The sequence below is a fragment of the Hemitrygon akajei genome, chromosome 10, assembly GCF_048418815.1.
Source record: "Hemitrygon akajei chromosome 10, sHemAka1.3, whole genome shotgun sequence".
Lineage (NCBI taxonomy): Eukaryota > Metazoa > Chordata > Chondrichthyes > Myliobatiformes > Dasyatidae > Hemitrygon > Hemitrygon akajei.
Genome location: NC_133133.1, coordinates 19,631,480 through 19,644,519, shown reverse-complemented (window position 1 = coordinate 19,644,519; position 13,040 = coordinate 19,631,480). Strand labels below are relative to the sequence as shown.

The 13,040-nt window shown below is 41.5% G+C and overlaps 1 protein-coding gene across 1 annotated transcript in view; it reads right to left on the bottom strand.

Moving 5' to 3' along the window:
• Positions 1-13,040, bottom strand: part of LOC140734205 (protein ATP1B4-like) — a 55,336-nt gene that overhangs the window by 17,022 nt on the left and 25,274 nt on the right. Inside the window, exon 3 of the mRNA XM_073057875.1 lies at positions 11,289-11,463. Coding sequence (XP_072913976.1) covers positions 11,289-11,463 — 175 coding nt within the window. The remainder of the gene's footprint in view (positions 1-11,288; positions 11,464-13,040) is intronic.

Genomic DNA, 13,040 nt, shown 5'->3' with positions numbered 1-13,040 from the left:
TGAATTAAATACTTAGTGTTCATTCTCTCTCAGGGTCTAGCATATTGCTGTGATCCTTTCCGCCAGGGTACCTAAGCTCCCCACGTGGGAACTAACCGGAAAAGAGGCGAGGGTTAATGGGGACGCCATTTTTAAATAGCAGAAACCGGTTTTAAGGGATTTCGACAAAGCCTGTGAATAATAAAAGACAACCCCCATGGAAGCCTACTTGTTGAGTTTGAAAGCAACATAAAGATTAGTATTTGCATGAACTGTTGTAGTATACCTGTAAGCTAAGATCACAACTCTTTAGTTTTGTTGGCTAAAGAAAAATATGAAAAATAAAAACAGGAGGTTATTGAGTTGGAGTCTGATGCTGCAAGAGTTCGCTATTAAGATACAGCATATTAAAAGAAGTGATAATGTGCTCGCGGACTGTTTATCTAGATGCTGAATTGAATGTATAACTGTATTACTCTGTAGTGAAAATAAAAGCTTTTGTATTGTGTTAGATCCTAAAATCCTGTAAGACTGTACAACTTCGTTTTCACCACTGGTGAAAACGCTTTGAAGAAAGGGTGTGTTACGAATGTGCCACAGCTCTGAGGGGCCGAAGGGTGCGGGGTAGCCCCCTCCTTTGTGAGAATCACAAGATCACTATTAAGTCAGTTCAGGGGACACAGGAAATGAGAGAAAGACATGCAGAATCCACAAAAGGGTTGGAATGTGTCCTGGCCTCCGAAAGGCGGACCCATTGATACCGGCTATTGTCTCTTGGAGACGGACTTGTGTATTGCATCCTGCACGATGCATCGAAGCCCCCCCCAGGCAATGAACTGAGGGGGAGATTGGTGGAGGGATTGCATCATCCCAACCTGATCGACATCTGCGACCCTGTGAGTCAGGATAAAAAGAGGGTCTGGGGAACAGCCCCTCAGACGCACCAGAAGAAACACTAGCGATCCTGTAATAGCGAAAGCCGGTGGAAGGCCACGTGCGTCCGCTTCCATTTGCCCGGAATCGGTGGCCTTTGCCACGGAAAAAACGGTTTTTAGCTAACAACGGGGAACTCAACTCCCAACGACTCTCGAAGGATTGACATCATAAAAGGAATGGGCAAGTTAAACCTCCGTCTTTCTCTCCAACCAAAGGCTGCAGCCTACAGCTTGACTGAACTAAAGTGACTTTTATATTTCCATCGGACAATACATTATCCCCTAGACAACGATAGAGCTACTTCTTATTGATTATTATTATACCCGCGCTTTTAGATTTAGTATTGATGACGTATATTATCTGTGTGTTTGCATTGATATTATTTTTGTGTATTTCTATCAATAAATACTGTTAAAAATAGTACCATCAGACTTCAACGACCTCTCTATCTTTGCTGGTAAGTGACCCAGTTACGGGGTACGTAACACTTAAAGTCTGGATTTTTAATTTTTTTCCAGAACATTTTGACGAAGATAAGTCACATTTTATAGCCGATTGGTGGTGTAGTGGCATCAGCACTGGACTTCGAGGCCAGTGGCCCTGGGTTCAAATCCAGCCGGCTCCTTGCAGACTTTCCATCCGTGCTGGGTTGAGCATCGAGCTAGCAACTCAGCCTCGTAAAAAGAGAAACAAGACAAAAATGCTAAAGAAACAGCAACGAACGCCACCTGACATGCCAGAAGGCAGAGAAAGGAACAACGAATCGCATCTTTTAAAAGCTCAGCATGTGAGCATCCTTACTAATGTTGACCATTCATTGCCCATCCTCGAACCACTATAATAGAGTGCTTTATATAACAGAGCGGTTTGCTGGGGCTACTAAGGGTCAACCAAACTGGCATGAGAGCAGCAGCACGGCAGTGCAATGCTTTACAGCGCCAGTGATCGGGGTTCAATTCCCACCTCTGTCTGTAAGGACTCTGTACGTTCACCTCGTGACCATGTGCATCTCCTCCCACATTCCAAAGACTAACGGGTTAGGGTTAGTGAGTTGTGGGCACGCTTTGTAGGCACCAGAAATCCAGCGACACTTGCAGGCTACCCAATGACTGTGTTGGTCATTGAGGCTAATGACACGTTCCACTGTATGTTTTGATGTACATGGGACAACTAACACTAATCTTAATCATCTTCACACTGCCTTCATATAAGGTGGCAAGGATGGAAGTTCCCTTTGCCCAGGTATATCAGTGTATCGATGTTTGCATTTATTACGTAAGAGTATTTATGGTGCCAGGCAAGGATTTTGGAGCAGTGTGAAATGTATGACCCATAGTGGTGTATGAACAACAAATATAGTTTATTTTCTTGACTGTCTATTTAATGGGCAAAGATAAAGAATTCACAGCATCTTCTTCCAATAAGTGCAGTTAGTGGAGGATAGTTAACCATAAACAATGCACAACAGCACTTTCTATTTTTGCTTCAACTTCGAGCATCTACAGCATTTTGCTTTTGCACAAAATCAATTTCTAGTCACACAGCAATGTGGTCATAAGGCTTAATTAACACCATAATTACTTAATCGTATCCACTCTGTCCGGCTTCGGTGTGATCAATAATTCACTGCCGTTTGGCAATCTGCTGGCTTTCACAGAGGCCATTCGTTCCTTTAGGTGGCCCTGCCAACATTCCTTCATCCGATGCCACCTTACACACTAGAACAGGGCTTCCAAACCTTTTTTTATGCCATAGACCAATACCATTAAGCAAGGAGCCATTAACCATGGGCCCCAGGTTGGGAACCCCTGCACTAGAAATACAGAAACACAAAATACAGGAGGAACTCAGCAAGTCAGGCAGTATCCATGGAGAGGAATAAATAGCTGATGTTTCAGACTGGGACCCTTCATCAACAACTTACCTTAATTTTGTTTTTCTCCTTGAGACTGATTGACATCTTAAATTTGCTAGAACCCCCCCCCCCAAAGGTATAAATGCCTGTCTAACCATCAAAAATTGACAATAAGGGGAAACAGATGATTATTAAACAAGTTAAATTAAATATAGTGCTCCTTGATCACATTTCAGTTAAAGACTTAAGAAAATAATGAAGGTAAATATTACTGATGCTGAAAATCAGAAATAATCTCCCATTCCTGCCCTTCTTATACCCTTTCCACACCCTATGTTATCTAAAACTTTTACATCGTTTCAGAGGCACCACAGACTGGAGATGCTGGAACCTTGATCAACTTAATAGAGGGCAGCATGGCACCGTAGTGTTAACGCATCGCTTTGCAGCACCAAGAATCAGCCATTGGGAATCAATTCTCCCCGTGACCACATGGGTTTCCTCTGGATGTCTCCTGTTTCCTCCCACATTCCAGAGATGTACAGTTGTGTGTAGTGAGTTGTGGACATGCTCTGTTAGTGTCGGAAGCGTGGTGACACACGCAAGCTACCCCCAGCACATCCTCGGACTGTCCTGCCCACCACGATCCTCGCTGATTTGATTTGACACAAATGACGTACTTCACTGTACGTTTCAATGTATATGTAACAAATAAAAGATAATCTAATCTTTTAATAGCTGGAGGAACTCGACAGGTCAGGTGGCATCTGTGAAAGGAAATGGACAGTTGGCATTTCGGGTCAAGATCTGGTCTGGTTCCTACTTTAGTCCAGTTCTGTGAGTGTGGGATTGATTCTGCTCATTAAATCAAATTCTCTCTCAAAAGCTCCCTCATAAGTGGTCTGACCAGTTGAGATTATCCATCCCTTCAGTTTTTATTTCAAAAATTGACACAGCGTTACAAATTCAAAACAATTCTTGAAAGTGCAAATAAAAAAAAACAATTGTTGTCTTTATTCTAGTGGGGTTTCTAATCATGGTGAAGAGTCAATGTTTTAAAAATAGCTGCAATCTACAGACAAAGCTTTTCTTTCTAATTGACATCAGCGTGTGCCAGCTACCATAATTGGACTTGATTGGGTTAAAGGACATGGAAGCCACAGTAGCAGAGCTGTTAGCGCAATGCCACGGCAGCTCGGGGTGTCGGAGTTCAGAGTCGAATTCTGACGTCATCTGTAAGCAGTTTATACATCCTCCCCATAGAATGCGTGGGTTTCCTCCGGGTGCTCGGGTTTCCTCCCACAGTCCAAAGACATACTGTTAGTACGTTAATTGCAAATTGTCCCGTGATCAGGCTAGTGTTAAATCAGGGGTAGCTTGAAAGCCAGGACAGCCTATTCAATGCTGTATCTCCAAGCAAATAAATAAACACAGATCACCTTCATCAAGGGAAACATTACGTTTTACATTAATTGATATCATTATAAACTACATTTCTTTCAATTCCACTAAGAAAATCTCAGGAGACCTATAATCCCAAATCTTTCTTAACTCTCCATAAAGCTCATATATCTGTATTCACACAGATACAAATCATTATATAGCTTCCTCTCATGTAGAATAATAGCCACCATTCTTCAAAACTTTAAAAAAAATCAAAGCTGCAGGCACTGGAAAGGAGACATTAATCCTATTTCACTTTGCAGAGATGCTGCCCAGCTTTCTGCGTAACTCCCATCAGGGAGGGGGCTACTTAGTGTCAATGCTGGGAGCAGCAGACTCAAAAATGGTTACTCGCCCCCAGCAGTAAGACTGATCAACAAACCCATCCACACACCCCCCCACCACCACTTTATCATTGTGCATTTGCCTTTCCTCTCTCCAGCTGATGAATTTAGAACTAGAGGGCGTAATTCCAGACTTGGGTATCAATCCTGTAAGAGTTGAGAAAAGTATGTTGGGTGTTAATGCAAACAATGCATTTCGCTGTATGCTTCGACAGACACAGGATAAATAAATCTGAGTCTTGAATCTTGCCAAGGGGATTCCTAAAAGTTATCAAGATAAAAACAGTTCCATAATAAAAATTAACTGAAAACAATGTGTTGTCTGGCTATTAAGATCTTGAAACAAAACTGGTCAAAGATTAATGGCTAAGAGTTAACATGAGTGTAGAAAAGATTTGGGTCTGTTATTTTTATGGTGACATTACCTTAATTTAATGTTCTCAGAGCAGAAGTCAAACCCCAAGACATTTCTGTAACTGACATGGCAACATTGTTTCTCAATAACGTTCTTGAAGCCCTTTGGAAATGTTAAAGTAAGAAGCTTAACCTCAGGTATTTGGCCCATGGATTTAGGAGGGTTAATTTCCACCCAGTTAATGAGATGCTCTTCCGCACACCACTGTTGTAACACGTGGTTATTTGAGTTACTGTCACCTTCCTGTCAGCTCAAAACAGGCTGGCCATTTTCCAGTAACCTCTCTCATTAAGAAGGCATTTTCACCAACAGAACTGCCTCTCACAACATGTTTTTTGCTTATTGCAACATTCTCTAAGCTCTAGAGACGTTTGTGCATGAAAATCCCAGAGAGATGAGCAGTTTCTAAGATTCTCGAGCCACCCCCTCTAACACCAACAGTCATTCCACAGTCAAAGTCACTAAGATCACATTTCCCCCCCATTCTAATTCAATTGAACCTCTTGACCACATCGGCATGCTTTTATATATCGAATTACTGCCACGATTGGCTGATTAGATGTTTGCATTAACGAGATGTACCTAATAAAGTAGCCACTGAGTGTGTCAACATTGTTAAAATAGAGCTAGAAGTTTAATATCCTCTGTTTAACTTTCCTCGGGAATATCCTTCTGTAAGGAACTCCTTAGAGCTGCTGCTCTCTCAGTGAGGTTTCTTCACTGGGAGTCAGTGACGATCCCATTGTCCTATCCAAAATGGAATTCCTGCTACACTGCAAAGACTTTAGTACAACAGGAACAGTTTCATGGGATTTTGTGAATGGAATGAATTAGATCCCAAGTTCTTTAGCCAGAGGGTGGTGACTCTGTGGAATTCATTGCTGTGGAGGCCAAGTCATTGGTCATACAGTGGATTCTGGTTAATTGAGCCTTTGGCTAGTCATGGCAGCCACTTATTTGAGATAACACTTAAAGAACAAAAACTAATGAAGAGAATAGCCGGGATTCCCTTTGTTTATTTGGGAGACCATGCCGTTTAACTGGGGCAGAAGATGGTCAGTCACATGCAGTTGTGTGGCCATTAGACTACACCATGCTTAGAGCGAACAGTTGTGTGCGCTTATGTTATGCCGATGGATCTGCATTGATAGACGCAGAGTCAAAAAGCAGACATATGTGAAAATGTTGTTTTTTTTAAATTTTCACTTTAAATTTTCTTGAGACCCTCAAGATATGAAGCGATATGAGTCAGCTGCACCTTTCCTCATTCCCTGTCACGCCCACTGTTGAACTTGAACGCGCGTGAGGTCATCAGTTGTCTAAACACAGTGATACCCTCGTGCCAGGGATCACTGGTTGGCCTCAGGTAATCGGCCACCTCGTGCGGCCAGCGAGAAGAACTGTTGCTATTGGCTTGGACTGCAGACAGATGGGCGCCGCCTCTAAACCTGTTTAGCACACCAAATGTTCATGGGGAACCCGGTGCTAAAATATTCGCAGACGACTTAATTCGGGCTCAGGGTTTCATAAGTAGCAGAGCAGCTACCTCGCTGCGATCTACTGAAAGTCATCCCTCGAGCCAAACTTTTGTCAGCCGATAGATTCTACCTACCTACAAGGGGGGCGGACACGCACCCTGTCGCACTCCTTGCTCAGTCGGTCGCTCTCTATGGACTGTGATTGCTGCGGCACCGGAACAGGGACCTCTGGCCCTTACCCTGTCCTCTCACTGGTGTGTTGCAATGATTTTATATGTTCATACGAGGAAAATACGCGCTGTGTGCTTAATACCAAACGTTACTTAAAATGTTATGATGCTATTGATTTCTAAGTCAGTTATAATTGACTTACCACTATGTTCATGCGAGGAAAATATGTGCTGTGTGTTTAATATTAAATCCGTTAGATAAACCCTTTTAGAAACGAAATTGAGTGTATTAGCCATTTATAAGTGACCTATAGTTGACTTATCACCCATATTCCAGTCATGATTAACACCCCCCACCATCGGCTGGTCCGCAAGAATATTGTCAATATTAGACCGGTCCGCGGTGTAAAAAAGGTTGGTGACCCCTGGTCTAACGCCCCTCATCATATGCTGACAGATAACTGGAGTGGCAAAATCTCCAATTGCACACATGACACATCAACAAGATAAACAGTGAGAAGAATGGGCATTATGCGAGGGACAACAGGGAACATCGCAAAAATGAAAGTGTGAAGTTATGGATCCAGATGAGATGCAGAAGAGGTCCTCAGTCAATGGTTTTCCATTGTAACTGGGCCAGGTGTACATATCAGTGGAACAATGTTAGAAAAAATACATCACAGGAGCTTTCTATGAAGCTGGGTCACGAAGGTTTTAAAGCAACAGATGGTTGATTGTCTCAATGGAAATGTCAGTACCACATTAAATTCAAGAAAGCAAGAAGGGCTTCAAGAAGTTGCTTAAGGCTAGAATTAACTCTTGCCTGCACAAGAACTTGGATCCACTGCAATTTGCCTAAGACCACCAGATGTCTACAGCAGATGCAATCTCATTGGCTCTCCACTCTACTTTGGAGCACCTAACAGCTGATAGTGTGAGTCCTGAGGCTCCTGTACCTTCTTCCTGAGAAGAGAGCATGACCTGGATAATGGATGCTGCTTTCCTGTGATAACGCTTCAGGTAGACGTGCTCCATGGTGCAGACAGCTTTACCCCTGAAGAACTTTTTTGTAGGATTTTCCATTCAAGGGCATAGAAACATAGAAAATAGGTGCAGGAGTAGGCCATTCGGCCCTTCGAGCCTGCACCGCCATTCAGTATGATCATGGCTGATCATCCAACTCAGAACCCTGTACCTGCTTTCTCTCCATACCCACTGATCCCTTTAGCCACAAGGGCCATATCTAACTTCCTCTTAAATATAGCCAATGAACCGGCCTCAACTGTTTCCTGTGGCAGAGAATTCCACAGATTCACCACTCTCTGTGTGGAGAAGTTTTCCCTCATCTCGGTCCTAAAAGGCTTCCCCTTTATCCTTAAACTGTGACCCCTCATTCTGGACTTCCCCAACATCGGAAACAATCTTCCTGCATCTAGTCTGTCCAATCCCTTTAGGATTTTATACGTTTCAATAAGATCCCCCCTCAATCTTCTAAATTCCAGTGAGTATAAGCCTAGTCGATCCAGTCTTTCTTCATATGAAAGTTCTGCCATCCCAGGAATCAATCTGGTGAACCTTCTCTGTACTCCCTCTATGGCAAGAATGTCTTTCCTCAGATTAGGGGACCAAAACTGCACACAATATTCTAGGTGCTAGGCATTGGTGTTTTCATTATAGCAGATGTGGATGCTACTAGTTGATAATTGTTGAGGCATTTCACCCTGCTCTTCTTGGGCACCAAGACGATTGCTATCCCTTTGAAGCAGCAATTGAAGATATTGAAGGTTTTCCTTGAACACTCCAGCCAATTGCTTGGCACAGGTTTTCAGTACAATGCCAAGTACACCATCAGGGCCTGACACCTTGTGAAGGTTCATCCTCCTGAAGGATGTTCTAACATCGGCCTCCAAGACAGGAGTCACAGGGTCACTAGAGTGCATCAAAAGCATTGAACTCACGAAGGAGTGAAGCTTCACTGCCATTTATGCTGTTAGATTTTGCCTTATAGGAAGTAATGGCATGCAAACTCTGCCACAGATGTTGTGCATCTGATAGTGTCTCAAATTTCACACAGAATTGCCTCTTTGTTCTTACTATGGCTTTCCATACGTTGTACCTGGACCTCTTGTAGGATTCTGGATCACCAATCTTGAACGCCACACATCTAGTCCTCAGCAGACTTCAAATCTCCTGGTTCATCCAGGGCCCCTGGTTTCTGGAAAACTCAGTATGTTCTCAGAGATGACACTCGCCCATGCAGGTTTTGATGAAGTTGGTGATGGCCATGGCATATTCAATCAGATCCAAAGATAAATCCCTGAATATGGTTCAATTCGAGAACAACTATGGAACAAGGGAACGTGAAGAAACATGTTTAGCTCACTTTGCTTAAATTGTTGGTAATACCAAAGGACATCAACACCCAGGTTTTGAGAGTCAGCACACAAATTCTTCACCACTCATTCTTCCAAATCCATTGGTGGACTGGAAATAGAACTGCTTCTTACAAATGACGACATTTCATGTTTGGCTTATTGATTCATTTCCCACCAACAGTTTGAATATGTATGATATTGATGGCAGACAATAACATTATTAAAGCCTCTGTTAGACTTTTTAAATAAATTTAAACTTTGCCAATCAAGTTGAAGTTCATAGTTATCTGACCGTACACATATATAAGCAAACAGTGCTCCTCTAACCCGCAGTGCACCACAAAACATCTATCACACACAGCACGTAAAACAAGATATCACCACAAATAAGTTAATAAAATGCAATCCTGGTTCTTTTTTAATACAAATATTGCAATTCTATGTTATTGGTAGGTCGATCCAAAACCTTACCACTATAAATGTCATCCTTGCTTCTGCCTAAGCTTTCTGCTAGTTCAAATATCAGTGAGATTATTCTATCATTTCAATGAATGCTGCTTGATACATTTTAAAATGTAAGTTCTGCTTTGGAATTTTGAAACAAACAACCCCTTTCTTACCAAGGGGATTTACATGGTGGAATGCATACAAATTTTCCAAACTAATTCCTCAACCACACACAAAAAGGACATTTATATAATGAAAATGCAGATTACTCTAAGCCTAATAACTGAAATGTTTATCAAATGTTATGAATTCAGCAAATGCTGAAGTTTTACAAGGTCACTGGTCAGACAATACTTGGGAGTATTGTGAGCAGTTCTGGGCCTCATCTAAGAAAGGATGTGTGGGGATTGGAGAGGGCCTGGGGCAAGTTCACAAGAATGATCCCAGGAATGAAAAGGTTAATGTATGAGGAGTGTTTGATGGTTCTGAACCTGTACTGGGGATTAGAAGAATGAGTGGGGATTTCATTGAAACTCATCGAATGTTCAAAAGTTGAGATAGAATGAATGTGGAGAGGATATTTCCTGTAGTGGGTGGATCTAGGACCAGAAGGCAGTGCCTCAGAATAGATGCATGTGCATTTAGAACAGAGATTAGGAGGAATTTCTCTAGCCAGAGGATGGTGAATCTGTGGAATTTATTACCACAGACAGCAATGGAGGCCATGTCATTGGGTATATTTAAAACAGACTTAATAGATTCTTGGTTAGTAAGGTGTCAAAGGTTACGCAGAGAAGGAAGAATAGGATTGAGAATGGTAATAAATCAACTATGATAGAATGATGGAGCAGACTCAATGGGCCAAATGGCCTAACTCTGCTCCTATGTCTTATGGTATTATAGTCTTAGACACAGTAAGAAAAGTACAAATTTCATTAAAGTTACAATCATTTCCTATACAAGCTTCTACCTGATATTTTTACCTGACGTTAGGGTTTAGAATTAATATTCTTGCTTTGTGATGATTACACAGAATTAGGAAAACAATTCTTTACACTAGTGCACGCACATGAAGACCCTTGACTGCACAGTCTTCATATTTTGGTGATCTGATCTGTATTATGTGCAGTCTTGTTAACAAAATGTTATTTTAAGCAGTGATTGCTCAAAAGGTCTTTCCTGCTCTCCTTGTTCTGTTGAAATTATTGAGACTGTTCATATTTACTTAAGTTTCATTATTGACATTTGTACATGTGACCATTCTGCTAATTATTAATTGTCATCATCTTACAAATTGTTGGATGCTATTGCATGTCTTTTACAGTACTGCCCTGTGTTTTATGCTTGTCACCAAACCACAATCAATTCTGGTACGTTTCACAGTAAAGTGACTCTGTTTCCGATTCTGACTGGTTTTGATTGTCCTGTTTTGTTGAGTTCTGTGTTGTTCTGCCAAGCATTGCGGGCATGCTAAGTTGGCACGACAAAGCGTGGATCCTTAGGTTGGGTTGGTTGTCAACACAAACGATGCATTTCACTACATGTTCCAACGTACGCATGATAAATAAAATCAATCCGAATCTGAAGAGAGCGGCAAGTCATTGAATGCTGGCACTTTTCTCGTAACTAATAATATCCTTTGCTATCTGCCCCTCATTTTACCTTTTCTTAACCAAATCAGTGTTGTCACCTTCGGAATCAAAATTCATGTGTTGTGAAGAGTGATCTAAAAATGCTAAGAATACATGACACAGAGTACAAGTTATGATTCAGTTCAACATTACATTGGCCACACCTTCTGTGAAACTCTCCAAATGAAAACCAGCACCAAACATGCATTACTCACTCCAACTCTTGGGTGTTCTTCCCATGAATTCTTTCCTGGCTGGGTTCCATAGAAATTCTTTAAACTCAAGCATTCTTTCATTCCAGTGTTTGCCCAGTGTGACACGTTTGCTAGCCACCAGGTTGGTTCCTGCCTTCTCTTCATTACTTTCCCCTTTACCTCCAGATGTGTTTATCTGAATCAGTGAGAGATGCAACACCAGTGGTTTAGTTTGAGTATACAATGGTAGAAAATTGTTATATTAATGCAGGAAGACTAAAGATGTGCTCAAACATAAGATCTTATCAAATAGGAGACACAGCCCTGGCTGATCTTGTCTTTGGCTTCAACCCAACTTCCCTATATTATCCCCATGATCTTCAACTCCCCAAAAACTTAAAAATTCAAGATTCAAGTACATTTATTATCAATGTATAAATTACACAACCTTGAGATTTCTTTGCTCACAGACAGCCATAAAGCAAGAAACCCGAATGAACCCAATTAAAAAAAATTAGAATACCAACATTTGATGCACCAGAAAAAGGAAAACAAACATAACAAACAATTGAATCGAACAACAGCATTCTGAACCAAAATTGAGTCCTTAGATCCAAAGCCCAGAGGAGGCCCAAAGCCTTGATTATCAGTACATCATATTAGCAGGCACACAGCCGCTGGGCAAAGCAAATGTACATTGCCTTGAAATTACTAACCACTCTTTCCATTGACCTCAATTCACATCTCTTGGGAAGATTGCTGGAAGCTCTGTTGTTTGTAATATACAATTATTTGGATGAAAATGTAGATGGTGTGCCATTTCTCCACCCAAATTTCCAACTGGTTCATGTCCTGCCTTCCTCAACAGCAGCAATTTCCCACTCTTCTGTTACCTTGCTAATAAGAACCACCCATATTTTCAACCAAATCATAGATGTAGAGTTTATCACAAACAACACAGCTCCCAGCAAATGGCGGAGTTATGGATAGGGAGGAAGGCAGGATGTGAATCAGATGGAAATTGGGCAGAGAGATGGCAGATGGAGTTTAATCTGGAGAAATGTGAGGCAATGTATTTCGGAAGGTCTAATGCAAGAGTATACAGTAAATGATAAGGTCCTTAGGAGTGTTGACTTACAGAATACAGATGGTCAGGGTGAAAACCCATGGCTCCCTGAGAGGATGGGGTGATAAAGAAAGCATATGGCATGTTTGCCTTCATCAGGCAGGGCATTAACTTTAAAAGTAGGGAAGTAGGGCAGCACAAATACATAACACTTAGGGTAACACAGAATAGCATCAAAGATTGGAGTTCAATTCCGGCACTTTTAATAACAAGCACTACATTAGAAAGTTGCAATAGTTGGGGACCTATAAAGTTTTAAAAAAATGATACAGAATGCACTTTTAATGCCAATAAATGAAAGATATGAAGTTTTTAGTCTTGGAATTCATGGCACTATGACCTGACTGTACCTCTTCAAGAAGAAAGCTTACCACCATTTTCTCAAGGACAATTAAGGACAAGTAATATGTGATACTCTTGCCAGCAACCCCCACATGTGGTGAAAGAAAAATACAATACAAAGTCTTGCTGCAAAAAAAAAAATGGAGAAACCACATCTTTCATCGTGCACAGTTTTAGGATCCTTCCCTCATGAAATATATACTGAGGGTGGCATTGTAGTGTTGCAGTTAGCGTAATCCCAGTTCAATTCTACTGCTGTCTAAGGAGTTTGTGCATTCTCCCAATGAACATATGGGTTTCCTGCA